Source organism: Cebus imitator, unplaced genomic scaffold (genome assembly GCF_001604975.1).
Source record: "Cebus imitator isolate Cc_AM_T3 unplaced genomic scaffold, Cebus_imitator-1.0 Scaffold190, whole genome shotgun sequence".
NCBI classification, from domain to species: domain Eukaryota; kingdom Metazoa; phylum Chordata; class Mammalia; order Primates; family Cebidae; genus Cebus; species Cebus imitator.
The window spans coordinates 350,141-373,668 of NW_016107505.1; the positions used below are offsets into that span (position 1 = coordinate 350,141).

At 53.9% G+C, this 23,528-nt stretch overlaps 2 protein-coding genes across 3 annotated transcripts in view; both read right to left on the bottom strand.

Moving 5' to 3' along the window:
* Positions 1-9,425: 9,425 nt before the first annotated feature.
* Positions 9,426-12,120, bottom strand: TMEM86B (transmembrane protein 86B). Its single transcript, XM_017546545.2, has 3 exons — positions 11,397-12,120; positions 10,968-11,214; positions 9,426-10,369 (listed from the first exon to the last, which is right to left on the bottom strand). The coding sequence occupies exons 1-3, from the start codon at positions 11,445-11,447 to the stop codon at positions 9,987-9,989; spliced, it is 681 nt and encodes a 226-aa protein (XP_017402034.1). The 5' UTR covers positions 11,448-12,120; the 3' UTR covers positions 9,426-9,986.
* A 369-nt stretch (positions 12,121-12,489) lies between these two features.
* Positions 12,490-23,528, bottom strand: part of PPP6R1 (protein phosphatase 6 regulatory subunit 1) — a 30,310-nt gene continuing 19,271 nt past the window's right edge. Inside the window, exons 11-24 of one of the 2 annotated variants that reach the window (XM_017546544.2) lie at positions 23,349-23,413; positions 23,112-23,227; positions 22,940-23,025; positions 22,712-22,801; positions 22,525-22,622; positions 19,226-19,283; positions 18,956-19,134; positions 14,771-14,904; positions 14,499-14,679; positions 14,295-14,365; positions 14,106-14,187; positions 13,486-13,596; positions 13,325-13,396; positions 12,490-13,243 (exon numbers count right to left, since the gene is read on the bottom strand). In XM_017546544.2, the coding sequence (XP_017402033.1) occupies positions 13,240-13,243; positions 13,325-13,396; positions 13,486-13,596; positions 14,106-14,187; positions 14,295-14,365; positions 14,499-14,679; positions 14,771-14,904; positions 18,956-19,134; positions 19,226-19,283; positions 22,525-22,622; positions 22,712-22,801; positions 22,940-23,025; positions 23,112-23,227; positions 23,349-23,413 (1,347 nt within the window). In that variant the 3' untranslated portion in view covers positions 12,490-13,239. The remainder of the gene's footprint in view (positions 13,244-13,324; positions 13,397-13,485; positions 13,597-14,105; positions 14,188-14,294; positions 14,366-14,498; positions 14,680-14,770; positions 14,905-18,955; positions 19,135-19,225; positions 19,284-22,524; positions 22,623-22,711; positions 22,802-22,939; positions 23,026-23,111; positions 23,228-23,348; positions 23,414-23,528) is intronic. The other variant, XM_037744991.1, reaches the window with a different exon arrangement.

A 23,528-nucleotide genomic window follows, 5' to 3' on the forward strand; every position in this document is an offset into this window, starting at 1 on the left:
TGACATACTGACCAGGCTGGTGTTGAACTCCTGACCTTAAGTGATCCATCGGCCCTGGCCTCCTAAAGTGCTTTCAAAGCCTTGATTCAAAACTATAACACAGTCCCACCCCCACCCCCACTGCTCAGAACCCAGGGAGCACTGGGTTTGGTAGACTCCTTCTTCCACATGCAGAGTAAGTTTTTTCAGTTCCATTCCCCAGAGCATGCTAATGTGGGGCAGGGGAAGAATGCTTTGGTAGCTCAGGGAAAAGGACCATGGAGTTCCTGCCTTTCACCCTTCCAGGACCCAAGGGTGATCCAGGATCCTAGCAACCTTCCTGCATTCATGGTCAGAAGCAAGGAGGCAAAAAGACCAGGAATCATAGCTCTTAGTCACGTCGCAGGCAGGAAGCATCCTACAGAGGCCAGCTCTGGGAGGCATGCTGGGCCATGTCATTTTTGCCAGTGTTGTGGAATAAGGAAGCGTAGGATGGTGAGGAAGGCAGACTGTGGGGCTCATCAAGGCATCCAGGTGAGGGATGAGGCTGTCCTAAAAGATTTCCAGAACTCACACACGCATGTCCCCCCCACTCCCCTCCTTGATCAAGTCTCCATTTTACGTATTTACTGATCTTCTGTTGTTACAGTCTGAACTGAGGGGTGAAACCACAGCAGAAAGCAAGGAAGGCTTGACCACTGATCACAGAGGGAGAGGTGAACAGACAGCTTTGGTTCTACCCCTTTGCAGCCCTTTCTGTGCCTCTAGGTTCTGTCAGCACCCGGGATTGCTGTCCTCGGTGCTGAATCCACATTTGTTAGGGGCGCACTGAACAAGTTTGTCATTATCAGGGAAAACCCAGTTTCTCTCGACACTGAGGAGAGACCATGGCACAGCCCTTCTCAGTCCTCCAGTAACTCTGCACTCTGCAGGAAAACAAACAGAGAGATTCCCTACGTTTGGTTCTATGAGAGAAAGGAAGGCTGGAGCAAGTGAGTGGGGGAAATCTCTGCAGTCCTCTCAGAAAGCAAACCCTTCTATACCCACGATCCCATGTGGTTTAGTAGATCCCTGAATTAAAGCTAGGCCATGGGCTGGGTGTGGTGGCTCAGGCTTGTAATCCCAGCAGTTTGGGAGGACAAGGCAGGTGGCTCACGAGATCAGGAGTTCAAGACCAGCCTGGCCAACACAGTGAAACTCCATCTCTACTAAAAATACAAAAATTAGCTTGGCATGGTGGCAGGTGCCACAATCCCAGCTACTTGGGAGGCTGAGGCAGGAGAATAGCTTGAACCCAGGAGGCAGGGGTTGCAGTGAGCTGAGATCATGCCACTGCACTCTAGCCTGGGTGGCAGAGCAAGACTCTGTCTAAAAAACAAAAACAAAGAAAACAAAAAACAACTAGGCAATGATGACACTTGGTGACACAAACATCTGACAAAAGAGCTGTACCCTTTATATTTTCAAAGACCTCCTACAAACCAACTAAGGAAGCAGAAGACCCAATTTGTTTTAATGGGCAATGGACTTGAAGAGACACTTTACCAAGAAGAATATCAATATGGCCACACACACACACACACACACACCCCACACAAATGGGAAGGTGTTCAACTTCATTAGTCATTATGGAAATTAAAACCACAAGGAAGTACCAGAACACTGCAGCAGAAGAACTAAAACGAAAAAGACAAACAACCAGCTACTTGCAAGAATATGGGGCAAATGAAGCTTCCTGGCAGGACGGTAAATTGGTAAGCTGCTTTGAGAAATGCTTTGTCAGTAACTACCAAAGACATGTTGATGGTACCTGTATTCATAACAGCCCCAAACTAGAAACAATGAAATGTTCATGAAAGGAGGTATGAAACACCACATGGTAATATATTCACAGGATAAATACTACACAGCAATAAAAAGAAAAACACATGGCTGGGCATGGTGACTCATGCCTGTAATTCCAGCACTTTGGGAGGCTGAGGCAGGCAGATCACAAGGTCAGGAAATTGAGACCATCCTGGCCAACAAGGTGAAACCCCGTCTCTACTAAAAATACAAAAAAATTAACCTGGCGCAGTAGCACGCGCCTATAATCCCAGCTACTCAGGAGGCTGAGGCAGGGGAATCGCTTGAACCTGGGTGGCAGAGGATGCCGTGAGCCGAGATTGTGCTACTGCACTCCAGCCTGGGCGACAGAGCAAGACTCCGTCTCAAAAAAAAATAAGATAGCCGGGCGCGGTGGCTCACGCCTGTAATCCCAGCACTTTGGGAGGCCGAGGTGGGTGGATCACGAGGTCAAGAGATCGAGACCCTCCTGGTCAACATGGTGAAACCCCGTCTCTACTAAAAATACAAAACATTAGCTGGGCATGGTGGCGCGTGCCTGTAATCCCAGCTACTGAGGAGGCTGAGGCAGGAGAATTGCCTGAACCCGGGAGGCGGAGGTTGCGGTGAGCCGAGATCGCGCCATTGCACTCCAGCCTGGGTAACAAGAGTGAAACTCTGTCTCAAAAAAAAAAAATAAAAATAAAAAAAATAAGATAAAAATGAAATAAAAACACACAACAGGGATCCACATTTTATCCACAATGTTGGGTGAAGAAAGCCAGACTCAAACAACTACATAACTGTATAGTTCCACTTAGAGACGGTTCAAGAACAGACTAACTAATTTATGGTGATAAAGATCAGGAGAGTGGTCATTCTCGGGGCAGGGGAGTAGAAACTGGAGGGGAGACAAGAGAGCTTGCTAAGATGCAGAAAATATTCTATACATTGATTACATTGTGTATATACAAAAACTATTTCATTGGGCCAGGCGCGGTGGCTCACACCTGTAATCCCAGCACTTTGGCAGGCCAAGGTGGGCAGATCACCTGCAGTCAAGAGTTTGAGCCCAGCCCGGCCAATGTGGTGAAACTCCATCTCTACTCAAAATACAAAAATTAGCTGGGCATGGTGGTGTGCACCTGTAATCCCAGCTACTGGGGAGGCTGAGGCAAGAGAATCTCTTGAACCCAGGAGGTGGAGGCCGCAGCAAGTGGAGATGGTGCCACTGCACTACAGCTTGGGTGACAGTGAGGCTTTATTTAAAAAAAAAAAAAAAAAAAAAAAAAAAAAAGGAGCATTTTAAAAGACAAGGGGCTGGGTGCGGTGGCTCACACCTGTAATCCCAGCGTTTTGGGAGGCTGAGGTGGACAAACCGTTTGCGACCAGGAGTTCGAGACCAGCCTGGCCAACATGGAGAAAGCCCATCTCTACTTTAAAAAAAATACAAAAATTAACTGGACATGTTGGCGTGTGCCTGTAATCCCAGCTATTCAGGAGGCAGAGGCATGAGAATCACTTGAGCCAAGGAAGCAGAGGCTGCAATGAGCTGAGATCATGCCACTGCACTCCAGCCTGGGCAACAGAGTAAGGCTTCTTCTCAAGAAATAAAAGCTTGCTGGGCATGGTGGCTCACGCCTGTAATCCCAGCACTTTGGGAGGCCAAGGCAGGTGGATCACGAGGTCAAGAGATTGAGACCATCCTGGCCAACATAGTGAAACCCCATCTCTACTAAAACACAAAAATTAGCTGGGTGTGGTGGCAGGCGCCTATAGTCCCAGCTACTTGGGAGGCTGAGGCAGAAGAATTGCTTGAACCTGGGAGGCAGAGGTTGTAGTGAGCCGAGATTGCGCCACTGAACTCCAGCCTGACACCTGGTGACAGAGCAAGACCGTGTCTCAAAAAAAAAAATTTTTTTTTTTTTAAATAAAATAAAGGACAAGGGAGTCTCTCTTAAGGTCAAAGGACAGTGGATGTGTCTGAGCCACAGGCGGGCATCAGAAGTGGGTTAGGACCTCTTCAGGTGCACCCAATGCTTGGACGTGGGGACTGGCACCAGCTTCTCTGCCCTCCAACATCATGGCCAGCAGGGTTTTCCAAATACCTCTGTGTTCTGGGTTTAAGTCGGACTTGGAGTTGAGCAAGAGCCACTTGGACTAAAAGTCCCAACATGCCATGGGGTCACACCATACGTATTACATCAACAGTGTGTGGCCAAGGCTCATGGGAGCTGTAGTTTTAGATAAGTGATTGTAGAACGGGTCTAAAGGGTGGAAGATGAGCAGACACACCACCTACCAGGGCATTAGCACATCACTCTTCAGTATCCCTTGCCCTTCTTCCTTGGGAGGAGGACCTTGAGTCAGATGCTACTGAGAGCCATGTTCCTCTCCACCACTTGGATGTTTTCTCCCTTCTCTCCTTCCTCCCTCTCCCCATTACCAACCCCCTCCTAAAAAAACAAAAACAAAAACAGATTTCTCAGTCAGGCGTGGTGGCTCACATCTGTAACCCCAACATTTTGGGAGGCCAAAGTGGGTAGAACACTTCAGTTCACAACTTCGAGGCCAGCCTAGTCAACACAGTGAGACCCCACGTCTACAAAAAAAATTAAGTAGCAGGCCATGGTGGTAGGCATGTGTAGTCCCAGCTACTTGAAAAGCTGAGGCAGGAAGATCACTGGAGCCCGGGAGTCTGAGGCTGCAGTGAGCCATGATTGCTTTTCTGCACTCCAGCCTGGGGACAGAGTGAGACTCTTTGTCTCCGGGGGAAAAAAAAAAAAATTCTTACAACTCCCATGAGCATGAGGACCCCATGTGGCTATAATTCATGGAGGCCCTGCCCCACAGACTGATGGGATTTGTAGTTCAACTGGCTCTGAACTCCACATCCGACCTTGACCCAAGTCCAGCACGTTGGCTCATGACCCAGCTTGCCTGTGGACATCCGGAGGCTCTGTGGGGAACTGTCTACTGTCTGTCTCTCTGCCCATACACTGAAGAGGCACCAGGTGCCAGGGTGGAGTTTGTCCACCACATAGTGAGTTTCCTTTGTCTTTGAAACACTGGTCCCGCTCATGTGCTGGTGTGGGCACTCTTGGGGGTGTCCACCCCTGGATGACCAAAGCCAGTCGTGGAGGGTGATAAACCCCAGCCCCTTGCAGCCTTCCACCTCGGGGTGATGGAGCTGTTTGTACGAGCTTTGCTCTGCAGACCTGTGACTTTGTTGGGAACTGAAGGCATAGAATTAGCCTTTCAACATCTTGAGCAGCGGATCCCCCCAAAAAACGCTATTCCCTAGATGCCTGAGACCGGAAGAGTGGGACGGGGATGCTGACTCCACCTCCCACTCACCTCCCACCATACTCAGCCTCAGCTCACCTGTGCACAGAGTGTCAGCACAGTCACACCTGGCCCACACAGAGAAGGTGGAGCAGGGCTTGGCTTTCAGCCTCTCAGTGGTGATTTTGGTGTCCTGCATGCTCTTGCTGTTCTCCAGGATGCCCGCCCGGGCCTGTAGCACAAAGTAGGTTTGGACTTGAGGGTCCTGGCCCTGGGGCACTGTCCCCTTCAGGGTGATGGAGCTGGCAGTCCAAGTGACCATCTCCAGATTAGAGACTAGAAGTCAGAATGGGCCGTGCACAGTGGCTCACGCCTGTAATCCCAGCACTTTGGGAGGCTGAAGCGGCCGGATCACTTGAGGTCAGGAGCTCAAGACCAGCCTGGCCAACATGGTGAAGCCCCATCTCTACTGAAAATACAAAAATGAGCCAGGCATGGTGGTGTGTGCTTGGAGTCCCAGCGACTCAAGAGGCTGAGGCAGGAGAAAGTCTTGAACCCAGGAGGCAGAGGTTGCCGTGAGCTGAGATGGCGCCACTGCACTCCAGCCTGGGCAACAGAGTGAGACTCCATCTCAGAAAAAAATAAAATACAAGTCAGAATGGGGGCATCTATTTCAGGTTCTCTACATAGTACGTGAGCCCTCTAGGCACCACTGAAAGTTGCTGCTAGGGAGGTATGCCCGTAGCAACAGAGTAGAGCAGTCAGAGACGTTTCAAGTCAGTTTGAGCCTCAAGAGCACAGCTCAAGCTGGCTAGGAGACCTGGGCAGAACACACAACCAGGCTAGACAATGCCCTGTCTTACCCACAGACATACAAAGGGTCCAGCTGTCACCTCCAGCACTATTCCTTTCAGCCCACACGATGAAGGTTTATGAGGTCCCAGATTTGAGGGCCTCCACAACGACCCCCACCTCTGCCACATTTCTGGTCCCATAGTCCCTGCCCACTGGACCCAGTAGGTGTAGGGGTCTGGGCCCAGGGAAATGTACACCTTAGCGTGACAGAACTCAGGGTCAGAGCCCGTATCCGCAGATCCATTACCCGGCTAGGCAAGGAAAGGAAGGGAAGGGGTCAGGGTTCCTGCAGGATGGTTCTCTGAGTAGCCGTAAACTGACTCAGTCTGCTCTCACTTGCAGTTTTCAAGAATAACTGTAGGATGTGCTGGGAATGCATAAGGAGGACTGGCCAGGCAGCCTGGGCTCCGTTCCCGCCTGCCCTAGAAGCAGGATGCCCTTCAATGCTCGAGCCCAGTGACGCATGTTTCACCCAGAGTATAAAGCCCAGGATTGGATAATTTTGGAGGTCCTAGGCTGCCATACAAGTGAGGCACACACAGTTGTTACCCTATCCTCCCTAGGTCACTCTCCTAAGCCTTGGGGGACCAGCTCACAATGGACCCTGGGCTTCTGCTGTCCCTTGCTTCCCATCTGTGAGTAACAAGCCCACTTCGTGTAGCTTTTTGTGTGTGGTGCTCCGTCTCACTGGACTCCAGCAAGTTACTAACTAGTGCACGGGGAACCTGCTTCACAGACCACACCCCACAGTCCGTGAGCCTCCAGAGCAAAGGGAAGCACCCCTCCTCCCCACAGCCCTGCTTGCTACGGAGGAATACACCCTATCAGTGGGGCCCAGAAGCCAGAGGCCTCCTACTCCCTAAGGCTGGGGTGCTGTCACCCCTCGCCCATGGCCTCTGTAAGCATCTGGCTGGGGCTGCTGGCCTCATGCTTCCGGGCCCACATGGTGTGGTACTGGGTCCCTGCAGCCAGACTCTCCATGGGCACCCTGGCGTCTGAGGAGTCACTGGCCAGCAGAGCCAGGAGGTGCAGGTCTTGGGGTCTGGGCCTGCAGGGGCCTCAGGGTGAGGGAGCTGGTGGTCTGAGCCTGAACAACCAGGCTAGGGACTGGGTTAGGAATATGGAGAGTCTTTTGATGAAGTTTGTTTGTAGTTCTTATAATGAGACTAAAGTGCACAGCCTGGTATTTTCTGCAAATGTGCACGCACACACACACACAGACACACACACACACGCCCATAAACGTTACTGGGCAGTGGACAGGTGGCCCCTTTTACCTGTAGACATGTTCAAGGCGTCCCTGGGGCCACCTATTCTTCTCGGCCCACACACAGCTGTAGAGGGCCCCAGGCTGAAGCCCCTCCACCACTAGCCAGCAGTCTGACGTGCTTGTGTTCCTGCCGGCCATGCCTGCCCCATGGCACTGGACCCAGTGAATGGAGGTCTGTAGGTCTGGGCCCTCAGGGCTGTCCAGCTCAGGGTGATGGAGCTGGAGCCTCCACACTCAGGATTCTGTCTGCCTTGGGGGCCAAGACATGGGGAGAAGGCTCTGCGGTGTGCAGGGAAGGGAATCCCAAGGGTCTCTCTGGACGTTCAGGATGGAGGATGATGGGGTCACTAACCTGCTGTTGTGGCCTCTGCTGTGATCCAGAGGGCCTGGGGAGGGATCAGACAGGGAATCAGACTCAGGGATGGTCTAACCTGCAGAATCAGGATGAAGGCTGCTGAGTCCCACCCCGCCTCATCCCTACCAGCCACCCCAGTCTGCAAGGGAAGAGGGACCTGGCGTTTTGCCACTTTCCTAGGTCTTGGTCCTGGCAGAGCTGGAAGGACCCTGAGAGGGTTGTGCGCAGTAGCTCAGGGAGTTCTGCTTTTGAGAAACGCAAATGACAGATCATGAGAAAGCAGACCTTTGAAAAGGCAGACAGGACATGGGAGCCAGAATCACGGAGGGCGGACAGGATGCTGGGTGCCCACAGGAGAGCAGCACCCCATCACTCTGGACAGCTGACCCCATAGAGCACAGGGACCCAAAGCCAGAATGTTCCCCAAAACACCAGGGATTATAGGCCCAGCCCCTCCTCCCTCAGACCCAGGAGTCCAGACCCCCAGCCCCTCCTCCTTCAGACCCAGGAATCCAGACCCCCAGCCCCTCCTCCCTGGGACCCAGGGGTCTGAGTTGCCAGCTCCCTTCTCCCAGACTCAGGATTTCAGTCCCAGTCCCCAGTCTCTCTGGCATCCACAATCATTAACAGCACCAGGCACCCCAGGACTCCTCATGTCTGCAGGCGCCACGCAGCCCTGGAATCTGCACACCCAGACCCAGTCCCTCCTGCTGCACTTTGCTGCAGAACTTCCTCTTTCCCTGCCTTTCATTAGGTCTGAGTGGGGAGGAAGGGAGGAGGGGAGGAGGGGAGGAGGGGAGGAGATGACAAGGAAGTAGAAGTTTCAAGCCTGAGTCCAATCCTTCACATCCTCCTCCTGCCTGACCCTTCCTCAGGGAAATCTCTCCTCAGCTTCCGGATCTCCTCACTCCAACTGGATTCCCATCCTCACTTTCCTTCCTGGTCCCCGTCCTCCAGGCTCCCCACCTTCCCTTCCCACCTCTGTACCCTTACATCTCAGAGTCCCTAAATGCAGGTCATGGATGGAGAACTCGTGTCTCTGCTGTAAGAGTCCCTAAATGCTGGCCATGGATGGAGAAGTCACCTCTCTGCCGTAAGAGTCCCTAATGCTAGCCATGGATGGATAAGTCACCTCCCTGCTATATGAGTCACTAAAGGCACATCATGGATGTAGAAGTCAAGTAGGGTCTTGGAGATCATCTTGGACCCTGTCAAGTCCTCAGATACAGAATCTAAAGACCAGAGAGGGACGGCAGCTTGCCAAGGTCACACAGCCAAGACAAGGAACACACCTGGGTTCCTCCCTCCTATTTGATTCCTCCCCCTTGTCACCCTCCCCTCCTCCAAGGCCCCTCATCCTCAAGCCTCCTACCCTTCTCCCCTGATACGCATGTGACTTTAGTGGGTTGTGTCCCCTAAACAGATATATCCAAGTCCTAAGCCTAGGTGCCTATACAGGTGACAGTACTTAGAAACAGGGTCTCTGCAGACATAGTTAAGTATCTCAAGATGGAATCACCTGGGTTTGGGGTGGGCCCTAAATCCAGTGCCCCATGTCCCTAGAAGGACGCAGACACAGAGGAGGCTGCCAGGTAAAGACAGTCATATGAAGACGGGAGACACACAGCCGCCACAGGCCGAGAGAAGCCAGCGATTCCTGGGAGCTTCCGGAAGCTGAGAGGGCAAGGACGGATTCTTCCCCAGAGCCTCAGGAGGGAGCAAGGGCCGGAAAACACCCTGATCTTGGACTTTGGGTCTCCAGAACTGCAGTAGAGCCCATTCGTCATTTCAAGGCATCTGGTTTGGGGTAATTTGTGATGGCAGCCCCAGGAAACAAACGCAGAGGCTCAACAGTCCTCTTGGCTCGGTTCTGCACAATCCTCACCTTTATCCCCTCGAATGCCCCCCACCAGAGAGCCAGGGAGGGTCCCACTGGGCACCAGGCCTGGTTCATGGGGAGTGACCAAGAGACATCCGCTGCCATGAGCCAAGATGGTTCATCACCACGATCATTGTCCGCATGCCTCTCCCACAGTAACAGCAGCATCTACACTACCATGCCCTCTACTAAACAACGAAAACGACTCAGAGCAGCAGGGAGGGGCTGGCGGACCGTGGGGCCCACAACGAACTTGGAGGCGGGCTGGTGGCTGGGAGGGCCGCATGTGGGCCTGGCTGAGGAGCCAGGGATCTGGAGTCAGAACTAGGGGAAGGCAGCTGGAAACCAGCAGTGGACTCGGAACTCCGTGAATGGTCCTTAAACGTCTTCAGCTGGGAGCAGCGGCGGCGGGGCCTGCACCTGCAGACAGGCGTGAGGAAGCTTCGCCGCGGAGGATGTTTCTCAGGCTGGTTTGGTCTGGGAGGACAGAGTCCTTGCGGGAGGAGAGGGCCTGAAAGCCAGCCCTTCAAGCTGCCTAGTCAGTCTGTCTTGGGCCCCAGGCTCCTGAGGGCCGACAGTGTGATGAGGAGCTGGGCAGTGTAGTAGGTGGTCATAGTCACCAAGTGGGCGTGAGGCACGGGATGGGCAAAGGCGTCCCAGGCCAGCACACCATCAGAGAGTGTGAAGAGCAGCGCGCCCCAGCCGGCACTCCCGCCCCAGGCCAGGCCACGCCACAGCATGGCCATCAGGATCAACCCGTAGGCTGCCACGGGCAGGACCATATCCGGCTCGAGGTGCAGCAGCACGAGGATGAGGTAGGGGCCAGAGGCCAGGAAGATGAGCAGCAGCAGGCCCGGCTGCAGGGGAGAGAGCCCAAAGGCCCAGAGGTAGAGGAGGTGGGCTGTAGCGAAGGCAGTCATACCTGGGGAGAGGGGTGGGGTGTCGGTGAGGAAGGCTCATTCTGGTATCGCCCCAAGGTCACCCCTCAGGACCTAGGGGGAAGGATCAGCCCAAAGCACCAGCTCCACCCTGGCTGAGCCTCCTTGCAGGCCTCCGTAAATGCAGTGTCGTGTACTTGCTTTGCTCTGAATTGCCAGAAGGCCCCATGCCCTCCGGCCCACCAGCCACCCTGGCCTGTTTGGCCACAAGCACCTAGCATGCCCCCTGCCCTGGAGCCTCTGCACTTGCCCTTGGCCCTCACAAAGACACATGGCACCTTCTTCAGGTCTGCCCAAATGTGACTTCCTCAGTGAAGCCTTCCTCAGCAACCCTGCTTCAAACTGCAGCACCTCCAGCCCAGGGTCCTCACTGTCCTCCACGCCACCCTCAGCTACTGCCTTAATACCACCTGCCCACCAGCCCTCACTGGAACGTGAGCCACAGCTGCGCCCCCAATGCCTCTGACCACCGGAACTCCCACCAAAGTGCCCACCAGAGCCCTCTGCACTCCAGGCTCCCATCCAAATGCTGGGCCTCCCCGACATGGGCATCTGAAAGGCGTCATGGCAGCTTCCACTCACCATGGAGGAAGGCTTCAGGCCAGACGAGGCAGGCGTCCCCCACAGCCGAGCACAGGAGGGCTCCCTGGAGGAGCCGGGTGTAGCCCCTGCCTGGGGACACAACCCACAGGAACCCAGCCAGGCAGAAGATGGGCAGGCACTTGACCAGCGCAGCGACCCAGGACGGCTGGTCCTCAGGAATCCAGAGGCAGAAGTACACGCAGCAGGAAAGGATGAAGGGAATCAGCCACCTGCAGACATCTAGGCACTTTGGGAAGCAGGGAGCTGCTGAGCTGAAACCCAGCCTAGCCCCCGTTCAGGGACCAGGCTGCCAGAACCCAGCTTCCCAGGACCCCAGCCAATTCAAGGGCAGCACCTCCCAGAGCCCCTAGCTGCTGGGGTTCTGGGGCCCTATCCCCCAGCCCCAGGCATGGCTTCAAAGGCTCTCACCTGGGCTGAGCAGTGAGTCTTCAGGGTCGGCCCCACTTTGCCAGCATCCATGCTGGCCTGATACCCTCAGGGTGACCTAATCTGAAAGCGGGTGGCTCCAGGGGGTGGAAGGGAGGGCTCATGGTTACACGTTAACCCAGTGAGCGTCCTGTGGACTCTGCAACTGATAACAGGGCCCGGGGAGATGTCGCCCTCACCCCGGGGATGGCCTTGCCTGGCACCTGTTGATAAGGCACTGTTGGCATAGGGGGTCCCTTATCCTAGCCTGCTGGGACATGGCTTCCTCCTCCTGTCTGCTGGGGGGTGAGGTCCCCAAACACCCATCCCATTGTCCTGGGCCCAGACCATCACAAGAGATGGAGTGCAGAATTCCGACAGCCACCCCTTCATGGGGAAGCGGGGGAGGGGGCTGGCTGGTAGGAACACCCCTGGGCGGATGGGAAGGCGAGTCCCTCCTTCACTTGCTGGCCTAGCGGACCCTTCCCTGCTCCATGAAACCTTCCCTCATTCTGCTCAACCCCACCAGGCCCTCAGGGGCTCCACCACAAACACTTCCTCAGTGGACCACAAGGAAGGGGCCCCAAGAATGCAGGGAATAAGCACCCTCTCCTGGTAGCTGAGACAGCCCTAGGTGACCTCCAAATCAGCTGCCACCCAAGTGAGGACGCTGTCCTCATGACCCAGCCCACATGGTCCAGTGTAGCTGAGACAGAGCCCTCCTGGCACCGCTCCCGTGCCAATCGCTGTGCACCGGCCTACACTTTCACCTTCTGCCTCAAAGACTCAGACCTACTGGGCGCCAGTGCCCAGCCTCAATGCTGGGCTTGGTTACCAAAGGGGGGTAGGAGCAGGGATTTGAGCCCCCGATGGCGGCTTCTATCCTCCGCCCACGGCCCTGCCCACAAGTGGGGTAGGCTTGGCAGGAGCCATCACAGCCAGTGCCTGGCCCAGCCTGTGGCCTCTGCAGCCACAGGGCTCCCTCTGGCAGGACACGGTGTGGGGGCAGACTGAGTTAGGAATACTAGCCGCTGGGGTACCGGGATAACACAGCCTGTCCACCCCGCATCCCAGAATGTACGGTCTGACCAGCAGAATCGTAAACTGTCTTCCTTTATTTATATTTGCAATATGAAATAGAAGCTCGGCACGAACGCACACACACTCACACCAGCCTGGGAGGAAGGAGCTTGGACAAGGCCACTTGGCAACAGGGCTGGGACTCCAGACCCTCAGGTTCTCTGGGGGTGTTGCCGGGGAGGCCCCTGCTCCCCAGAGCCAGACTGGCCTGGTTGAAAGTGCAGGGTCTGGGCAAAGGCACGGCCCCCACTCGGGACCCTCTGGCACCCCCACCCTCGCTGGGCCGTCCCCCATGGTGGACCTGAGCTGAAAGGCCGGGTGTGGGCATGGCCATCTGTGCCTGAGCATAGGACGGCTGGGCACATGGGCGGCAACCTTGGACCCCTACCACCAGCCCCTGCTGGGACAGGACAGGAAGCTGTGCTTTGGGAGCCGCCAGCCCAGCTTGGTGTTCTCACCTTCTCTCGCTCTCCTCCCTCTCTCTATATATAATATATAATAGACATTTCTCTCTCTCCATTCTCTCTATTTGACTCTCTTTAACTTTATTCTAGGAGGCAATGCTCCAAAACTTCTCTTCTCAGTGCAAATGGGGGTGGGTTGGGCCTGTCTCCCTGGCACCGGCCTCCTGGGGGTCCAAAGGAGAGAATGTGGGGGGGGTCAGGGTGATGAGGGCAATGGGGGCCATCATGGGACCCGCCCTGCCCCCACCCTGGGAGATCCACGGGAGGACGGAAGATTTGGCAGCTGCTGCCACACCAGGCAGCTATCTGCAAACAGAGAGAGATGTCGTGTGAGGGTCCAGCAGGCCCAGCCCCACCTGCCCAGCCCCAGGCTGCAGCCACACTCACTGGGAGCCCGGTGATGCAGGCCCTTCCGGGGCAGAGCCATTGGGCACTGGAGGAGGCGTGAGGGCCTGGGCACTGTCATGGGAGGGAGGAGATGTGCAGGGGTCACTTCCTGCCCGCCAGCCTTGCCCTGCCCCGCCCCGCCCCGCTGCCCTGGTACTCACCTCTGGCTTTCGGGAAGCCCCAAGGGCTCTGGGCTCTTCTCCCCATCTGTGGTCTTTGTGGGCTGGTGGGCCCCGGAGGCTGGGACAGAGGTAGAGGGGTCTCTGGTTGCACTGTGGGTGAGAAGCAGGTGAGGCTGTCAGCGTCACCTGCCGACACCCTCACACCCGTGCCAATTTCAGTTGGCTCACTGGGTGTCTGCCACCTGCCCCACCATAAGGGGCCTCCCGAGGAAGCAGCTGGCTCAGTGTGGAGGGACTGCACAGCCCTGGGCAAGAGGACAAGCACCTCCCTTCATGTTCCTGTCCCTGTGGAAGAGGTGGTCAAGGCCGGCTGAGACAGCCCCAAGGGGCCTCCTGCATGCTCTCACCTTCCCAATCCTTCACACCCTCCAGGGAGCCTTTCCCAACCCTGGGGGCCCTAAGCATCCCAGGCTACTAAGAGAAGAACCAGCCTGCAGAGCGCAGGGGGCTGGGGCACGACGTGAGGCTGGGCCTGGGGTCCTGCAAGGATGACCTGGAACAGCTCAGGGACAAGACAAACCCAAGCCCACCTCACTGAGGAGGAGAAAAGACTTCTGATAGCAGCCCCTCCCCATAGCAAGCCCCACCTCATTGCTCACCTGTCCGAGGAGTTGGGGGCAGAACGGATCCCGTGGAAGGTAGCCTGGAGGTCCCCGACGCTGACCAAGGCCTGGCAGGGGGCTGTGGGGGATGAGAGTTCTCAGCCGCAGCCTCCCAGCAAGCTCAGAGCTGACCAGGCTGCTCTCTCTGCCCAGGGCCACAGGAGGGCAGGGCAAAAAGGGGCTTACCTGAAGGCTCCACGACTTTGCTGCCGTCCATGGCTTCCTGAGGTGCTGAGGGGTTTGTGGGGTCCTGAGACCTGGCAGGCGAGAGAGGCAGCCCAAGGGGGCAGCTAGGGTCAGCGCTCAGGCCTACAAGAGCACTAGGATGCCATGACCACCTCCTGGCCTCCTGATACCAGCACCATCCAGCCCGTCCCATCTGGTTCTCACCTGAGCTGCAGGGCATCATGAGCTGGAGGGCTGGCCAGGCTCTGGGTGGGGAAGCCCTGGGGCACAATGAGGGGTCCCTGTGGGGCTGGAGGCCCAGTGTGCAGCTCTTCCTCCCCGGAGACTCGGGGGCTGGTCAGGGCATCCATAGGCACTGGGTCAAAGGTGGCCGTCCAGCCGGGGCCTGGGGTAGAGGTAGGGGGGCAGAAGAGAGGGTGAGCTTGGCAGCAGGCTGACACCCTGTGGACACCTGACCACACCGCCTGTTCATTTACCTGGAGGCTGAGGACCGGGGCTGGGGTAGGACAGCGGGGTGGCCCCTCCACGGGCTGCACAGCCAATGCCCTCCTCGTCTTCCTCCTCCTCCTCCTCCTCCTCTTCGTCCTCACTGTCTGTGCTGCCTCCACTCCTGCCCCAGAAACCACCTCGTCAGTTAGCTGTGTGGGACAGACCAGCCAACAACCATCTGGTTCCCTGCAGCCCAGGATCAGCCCAAGGAGAGTGGGCTGGAGTGACCAGCAGGGAGCCTCGGGCGTGACGACACCAGGAGAGGCTGGGAGAGGGAGTTCTGAGCCAACAGCGAGAACACGAGTGCGCAGGGACTGAATGCAGCTGTAAGGAGAGATTCGTCCCCAAATCATCCACGCAGGGTAGGCCCTGGGGAAGTGGGCTGAGCAGACAGATCCGCTCAGCTGCTCTCACGTCACCTCCTAGCCATCACCTCCCACTGTCACCAGAGTGACAGGCCTTCCCACCAGCAGACCCACCCTCTGGACAGAAGGCTTCACACTACTCTCTCCCTCCAAATAGAAACTCCAGGAAGGTAGAGATGGCTGACTTTTGCTATCCCTAGCCCTGAGAGCACCACCAGGCACTCATAGCTCCTCCAAAAATACTGGCTGAATGTTGACTAACACACACCTTGTGACCATGAAGAAAACCCAGGCAATCTATGTGTTGATCAACTGGGGAAGGGGTAAGCAAAGTAACATTAAAATTAGGCTTTAACAATGAGGGTACATTCTGAAAAATGCATCATTAGGTGATCTCACCATTGTGTGAACATTCTAGACTGCACTTAGACACACCTAGATGGTAGCGCCTACTACACACCCCGGCTCTATGGTACAGCCTACTGCTGCTCGGCTCCAGACCTGTACAGCATGTTACAGTACTGAATACTATAAGTAACTATATGTATCTAAACACAGGAAAAGATACAGCAAAAAAACTGTATTATAATCTTATGGGACCACTGGTCCATCGTTGACCCAAAGATGCAGTGTAGAACTATGTATTTTGTCTAAAAATATTGACTACTTAACTGACTACTCTAACTGGAAAGTAATATATCTGTATATGGTTAAAAGTAAACTAAAATATTCAACAACCAAGGAATATAAGGGAAGCCCCTCAACCTAAGGGGTATACAAAACCCCACAACTAACAGCACACTTCCATGGCGAAAGGCCAAATGGTTCCCCCTAAGACCAGAAACAAAACAAAGATGTCTTCTCTTGCCACTTTTTTTTTTTTTTTTAGCCCCCACTATGTGGGAGGGGATTCCAGCAGAGAGCTGGAAATCCCGGCTCTTGCCACTTCTGTTCAACACTGTACTGAGGGCTAGCCAGAGCAACCAGGCAAGAAAAGGAAATTAAAAGCATCCATATCTGAAAGGAAGAAAAATGATCTCTATTCATATGACATGATTCCGTACATAAAAAATCCTAAAGATTCTACTAAAACTATTAGAATTCATAAATCAGTTCAGCAAGGTTGCAGAATACAAGATTAACATACAAAAATCTCTTGTATTTTCATACACTTGTAACAACCTGAAACAATTTCTAGAAAATTCCACTTACAACAGTATCAGAAAAAAGAAAACACTTAATAAATTTAACAAAAAAATACAAACTTCATGCTCTAAAATCTACAAAACATTGCTGAAACAAATTTTAAGACCTAAATAGAAAGATATCCCATGTTCACAGATTAGAAAACACAATCCCTTTAAGAACCTTAGCTGGCTTCTTGGATGAAGTTGACAAGCTGATCCTAAAATTCACATGGAATCTCAAGAAATCCCAAATATTCAAAACAATCTTGAAAAACAAGAACATGGTTGGAAAGCTCAAACCTCCCATTTAGTTTATTTAGAGACAAAATTTTGTTCTTGCTGCTCAGGATGGTGTGCAATGGCACGATCTCAGCTCACTGCAACCTCTTCCTCCCAGGTTCAAGCAATTCTCCTGCGTCAGCCTCCCAAGTAGCTGGCATTACAGGTGCCCAACAACATACCCAGCTAATTTTTGTATTTTTAGTAGAGACGGGGTTTCGACATGTTGGTCAGGCTGGTCTCGAACTCCTGACCTCAGGTGATCCACCCGCCCTGGCCTCCCAAAGTGCTGGGACTACAGGCATGAGCCACCACGCCTAGCAAAACTTCAATTTTCAAAACTTACTGTAAAGCAACAGCAACCAGACCAGTGTGGTACTGGATAAAGACAAACACAGAGACTGATGGACCAGAACACAGAGGGAAGAAACAAACTCTCATGAATTTGGTCAAATGATTTCTTTTTTACACAGGTGCCAAGATGATTCAGTGGAGAAAGGACAGGGTCTTCAACAACTGGTGCAGGGAAAACTGGTCATCTACACGTAAAGGGGTGAAGCTGGACCCCCACCTCACACCAAATGCAAAATTTAGCTCAAAATGAACAAATAACCATAAAACGAATGATACAAAACTCTTAGATGAAAACAAAGGGCTAAGTCAATATGCTGGATTTGGCAATGACACACTTGTGCACCAACAACACGTGCAAGGGTATTGGTAGCAGCTGCACTCCCAGCAGCGAGCAACAGGAGCCTGCCCGAAGGCCTGTCAACTGCAGAACAAGCAATTCAACTGAGGCTCATCACACATGGCACAGCCGCCCCACTGCACGAGAATGAGAAGCACCCAAACACACCAACCAATAGGGAAGGAGCTCACAAGTGGAGTGATGAGCAAGAGAGGTTAGACACAAAAGGAGATGCTGTATGCTATATTAAGTGAAAACAGACAAAACTCATCTATCAGGTTAGAAGCAAGGACTTTACCGTCAGGAGGGAGGATACTGGCTAGCAGGGGGGACGTAGGTACTGGGAAGGTCCTGCTCCTGGGTCTGGGCTCCGAGGAAGGATGTCCATAGGCCACACACTTAGGATCTGTACACTTGTCTATATGCATGTTACATGTCAATAAAAAGTTAAAACAGCCTAATTTCCAGACCAGAAAGTCATGAGGCAAAAGCTCAGAGTTGCAAATGGTGACTTAGTGTTCATGCTGGCAAATCTAAATGGCACTAACCCAGCGATTCTGGGGCCCGGCCAGTACTAGAGAAAAAAAACAATGTAACATTTATACTAAAAGCTGATCACAGTCTTATACTGGAGAGGGATATCATCATCCCTCATTTTACTGGAATTAAAGGAAAGAGGAAGTAAAGCTGAGGGATGAAGGAAGGAGAGGGGTAGGCAGGGAGAGAGAGATGCACACAGACCAAGCCATACCTCAAGGACCTGCCTATTTTTTCGGCCACAGAGATTATCCCTTTCTTTTTTATAACTTAACTCATTTGAACTAGATTTCTTTTTTAATTTGTTGATTTTTTTTTTTTACAGGGTCTCACTCTTTCACCCAGGCTGGAGTGCAGTGGTGTGATCTCAACTCACTGTAACCTCTGCCCCCAAGGCTAAAGCAATCTTCCACCTCAGCCTCCCAGGTAGCTGGGACTGTACAAGTGCATACCACCACACCCAGGTAATTTTTTAATTTTTTTGTAGAGACAGTGTTTTGCTATGTTGCCCAGGCTAGGTCCCAAACTCCTGAGCTCAAGCAATCCACCCACCTTGACCTCCTCCCAAAGTGCTGGGATTACAGGCTTCAGTCACTGTGCCAAGCCAATTTGTTTATTTCTTAATGCATCATCTAACATTTTTTTTGAGACAGGTCTGGCTCTGTTGCCCACACCACAGTGCATTGATATGATCTCGGTTCGCTGCAACCTCTGCCTTTCTGGCTCAAGCCATCCTCCCACCTCAACCTACCGAACAGCCAGGACTACAGGTGCATGCCACCAGGCCCGTCTAATTTTTGTTATTTTTGTAGAGACAGGATCTCCCTATGTTGCCTAGGGCTGGTCTCAAACTCCTGAGCTCAAGGAGTCCATCTGCCCTGGCCTCCCAAAGTGCTGGGATTACAGGCACTCAGGGATTACATGAGCCCACCATGCCTGGCCCTGAATTAGATTTCTATCACTCAAAAGTGAAAGTGCCCCAACTAACACACACACCAATGCAGCTTCCTCATTTTTTTCATTCACTTCAGCCTCAGTCCAAATGTGCTGGGAGACCCTTTGACCCTGCCATGTGGTGGAAGGTTGGAGAAGGGAAACGGGAGGGGGACTCACCGGACACCTGGTGGCTGGCCCAAACGGGCACCCCTGGCCAGCTGGCTGCCCTGCCATGCGCCATCTTCTCCATCAGACTCCCCTGAGCCGTGGCCCTCTTCCTCATCCTCTTCTTCTTCATCATCATCAAACTGCTGGATGCGATCCTTGTAGCATATCTCAAGCAGGTTGGCGTTGGGCTGCAGAGCACAGAAGTGGGAGGACGGGCCACAATGCCCGCAGCCCTACGCCCCTCTAGCCCCCACAACCAGGGGACAGGGCAGTACTCACGTTCTCATCATCGGCATTGAGGGAGAAGGTGATGTTGGCTGTCTTGTCAAAAGGCGCACTATGAGAGAAGGCAAGGCGTGGTGAGAGTATACCTGGAGGTAGGGCAGCACACGACAAGGCCACATTCCTCTCTTCACCCAACAGAGCTGACCCTCATTACTTGCAGATTCAGTATCTGCAAATTCATCCACAACCTGAATGACTGGTCCTAAGGGACAATGTATACATGAATATCAACATCTCACGTAGATGATGATTTGAAATCCTTAAAACCACTCACTGAGGTAGATTGTTTCCTTGGCTCTGGAGGTGAGAAAATGGGGCTCGGAAATGTTAAGTGACTCTCCTCAGCCTTTTCCAAGGACAGGTGCCAGAGAGAGTTCAGACCCATGCCCTTGTCCCCATCCTTTGGGCATGTGTAGGAGGCTGACACGTACACGAGCCAGGTACAAGCAGAATGAGGCTACAGCCTAATAAAGCACATCCCCTAACCTCAAGATGTCTCCAGTCTGTGGCTGAAATTCTAAATTATGGGCAAAAGAATCACCATCAGAACTTAAAACTGCACCTGCCAGGGCCCCGCCTCCCTCAACATGAGGGTCTAATGATAAGGGTCCACATTCTGTCCCACATGTTAGAGAAACTTCAAGACATCATTTGTCTCAAATTCATGAAAAATTCTGCCACAAAAATCAATGGATAAAGGACAGTTAATAAAGGACACTAGCCGGGCGCGGTGGCTCAAGCCTGTAATCCCAGCACTGTGGGAGGCCGAGGCGGGTGGATCACGAGGTCAAGAGATCGAGACCATCCTGGTCAACATGGTGAAACCCCGTCTCTACTAAAAATACAAAAAATTAGCTGGGCATGGTGGCGCGTGCCTTTAATCCCAGCGACTCAGGAGGCTGGGGCAGGAGAATTGCCTGAACCCAGGGGGCAGAGGTTGCGGTGAGCCGAGATCGCACCATTGCACTCCAGCCTGGGTAACAAGAGCAAAACTCCATCTCAAAAAAAAAAAAAAAAAGGACACTAAGTACGTGACACACATTACTCACGCACTTCACTTTCACAACCACCTTACAAGGCAAGTATCCTTAGCTCCTTCCTAGACATTAACAAACAGCAGAGCAGAGACCATGCTAGGCACACAGCGGGTCAAGGGCAGGGCTTCCAATGTCCCTGCAGCACTGGCTGCCTCAGCTGACCTGTCTTCTCCTGCGACAGGAGCTCTGCAGGGCAGCATCTTCAGCCTGAGATTATCAAACCAGTCATCCACTTTCCATTCCAGAACTCCTTCTGGGTGTAGTTTTGTTTGCTTGAGTTTTTAACCCTTCTGGAATGTTCTTGGTAGAGGAAGAGCTAACACAGTTTCATCCCAAAACGGTAGCTGGCGATCCCAATGCCATCTACCAGTCAGTCCCTTCACTGTCCTACCAGGATGGGGTACAGTAATTTTTTTTTTTTTTTTAATTTAAAAAACCAGAGACAGTGTCACAACGTTGGCAAGGCTGGGCTCAAAACTCCTAAGCTCAAGAGATTCTCATGCCTCGCCTCCCAAAGTGCTGGGATTAAGATGTAAGCCACTGTGCCCAACCCAGTTTTCACCTGAGCATCTTCTCCAGGGCTCTCAGCACAGGCCTCTGACCCACAAAGACCAATGCTCTTCAAGTCTCTGTGCTGGACACGGAAGCAGCAAACATGACATCTCATGTCTGCATCTGACAGCACCTATGTCCAGCTGTGAACTAAGTGAGGCACAGCTGACTATTCCCTATTGTGGTGCCCCTCATGCTGTGCTGTACAGGCGCCCCAGGGCAGCCCTGGGCAGTGATCCAGCTCCCACACACTAACTGGATATGTCCTGGGGCCTCAGTCTCCCTGGCTATAAATGAGCTCAGGAGCCCTGCAGCCAAGAGTGGTCATGGGCACTCGATGGGATGATATCCAAGAGGCATCCAGAGTGGCTGGGGCAGGGGCTCCATGCTCCCTGTCCCTGGCCTCGCTATGGCCGCCCATGCCAGTGGCCCCTGCTCCCCACCCCGTCCAACTGCAGGAAGTCTCTGCGTCCTGCCGTGCCATGGCAGTATTCCTCTCCTTCCCCCTAAGGACACCACAGACTTACTCTTCCCAAGTTGTCTCCTTCACTGAGACATCACCCCCGGGCCTGTTCAGTGAGAATCTCCCTCAGTGGCCTCAGGGCCCCAGCCATGCCCAGCCTCAACAGTGCAGGGTCTGGAACTCTATCTCTGGAATAGAAGGCTGGCCTGCCATTACTCCCAGGAATCCACAGCCATACCCTGCCCGTCAGGGGTAGCTGGTGACAAAGGCACAGCAGCCACTGTCTGCCATCTCTGTGGTGAGCCCCGCCTTCCACAAGGTGACCACCCAGCCTGCTCTACTCCCACCTCCCAACCCAATCTTTGAGATGGATCTTGCTGCTGCCCAGGCTGGAGTGCAGTGGCGCAATCTTGGTTCACTGCAACATCCACCTTCCAGGTTCAAGTGATTGTCCTGCCTTAGCCTCTCAAGTAGCTGGGACTACAGGTGCCCACTTCCATGCCCGGCTAATTTTTGTATTTTTAGTAGAGATGGGGTTTTTTTGCAAAGTTGGCCAGGCTGGTCTTGAACTCCTGACCTCAGGTGATCTGCCCACCTCGACCTCCCAAAGTGCTGAGATTACAGGCATGAGCCACCACACCTGGCCACTTTTTTCTGACTCTAGACAACAGATGCTTGCGACAAGAAACTCAGAAATGTTCATGATCACAACACCCAGAGGTAATTGATGTTAAGATGTCATTGCCACAAATCAAAACAAGCAGAACTGGTAATTAGAAAAAATATCTTTTGTCACCCCGAGTCCTGTGGAGGAGAGAACTGGACCCCTGTGTTCGGCAGACTCCTGACCCAGAGGACATCCATGGAGGCGCAGCTCTGCCTCACAGTCCCTGTGCCAGGACCTGCTGGCCCCCACTACCCTGAGCCCCTCTCGCCTGGGACCCCTAAGGCTGAGCTCCAGAGGTGGGAGCAACCTGCTCTGCAACCCCAGCACAGATGTTTGTGCTGCCTGCCCCTTGGAGAGGACAGACTGCAGAGCCGAAACTCATGGAAGAGGAGACAGACACACAAGGCTGCAGACAAACACAAAAGGCCACGGCCAGCACGTGCCCAGGAGGGGCTGTAGCTGCAGGCTGGGCCCTGCAGGACAAGTAGGTGGGCATGGGGGACAGATGCATGTAGGTGCGCCCGCTGATGCTGCAGAGGCAGGACAGAGCTCTGACCCTGCACAGGACACTCACTTCACACTCTCTTCCTGCTCCCCAAACTCCTCATCATTGAAGCCAAAGTGGTCAATGAAGGCGGAGGTCATGCGCTGCATCTGGAAGTCCATGAAGGCCTGTGGGGGTGCAGAGGTCAGAGCTGGAGAGAGCAGGGAGGATCCCACTCCAACATAGCCCAGCACATCCCACACCACCCCAGGCCCACCTGCTGGAGCACAGCCTCCTCAGGGAAGTTGAACTCCTTGAGCCGGTCATCCTCATCATCGCTGGAGGAGTGTAGGTGGTGGGTGTTCACCTGGGGAGAGGAGGGGGCGTCAGGGCGTGCTCAAGCCCCCAGACGAGGGTGGGCAGGCAGCTATGGTGGAGGTGAGGCTAAGAATGGACCAAGAGAGAGAACAGCAGGAGGAGTGCAGGAGGAGAAGCCGGGCCTCACCAGGTCCACCATGTTCTTCTTGTTGGTCTCCGCCAGGGGTCCCGATACGAAGGCTTCCCACTGCTCCTGCTGCTCACTGGGCAGCTCTGCTTAGGTAAGGGGGTGAAGATGTGAAGCACCCCCTGGCCTCGAGCCCCCCATGTACCCCTCAGGCTGGCCTGGGGACCCTCACCCTTCAGCAGCTGCCCCAGCTGCTCCACATTGGGCCCCTTCTCCATGTTCTGCACCAGGGCGTTGGCCACTCTCGTCAGGTGGCCCATGTAGCCTTTCCGAGGGCCCCCTGCAGACCTGGCAAGAGTGAAGGCCAGGATCGAAGCCAGGACCAGACACCAGGGATGCCCAGGCCCGGCCCAGCCCCCAACCCAGGCAGCCCCAGCCCCTGGAGACACGAAGGGCAGCAGGTGCTCACTGTACACGGTCGTTCTCCTCCCAGGAGGTCAGGATCCGCTCCACCAGGCGGCACTGCTGCAGCAGCTGTGGGAGAGCAGGAGAGGATGGCCTCTGGGGTCGGTACACATGTAAGGAGCTCTGCACTGTGGCAAGGGGCCCTTCCTCAGACCCCAACTCATCCAAAGACAGGGGTGGGAAA

Excerpts from the sequence above, each read along its gene's own strand:
- TMEM86B (XM_017546545.2), bottom strand. The coding sequence starts at position 11,447 with ATGGATGCTGGCAAAGTGGGGCCGACCCTGAAGACTCACTGCTCAGCC. Across the intron at positions 11,215-11,396 it reads AGACTCACTGCTCAGCCCAG|TGCCTAGATGTCTGCAGGTG; the intron begins GTGAGAGCCTTT and ends TGCTTCCCAAAG. Across the intron at positions 10,370-10,967 it reads GCCTGAAGCCTTCCTCCATG|GTATGACTGCCTTCGCTACA; the intron begins GTGAGTGGAAGC and ends CCCTCTCCCCAG.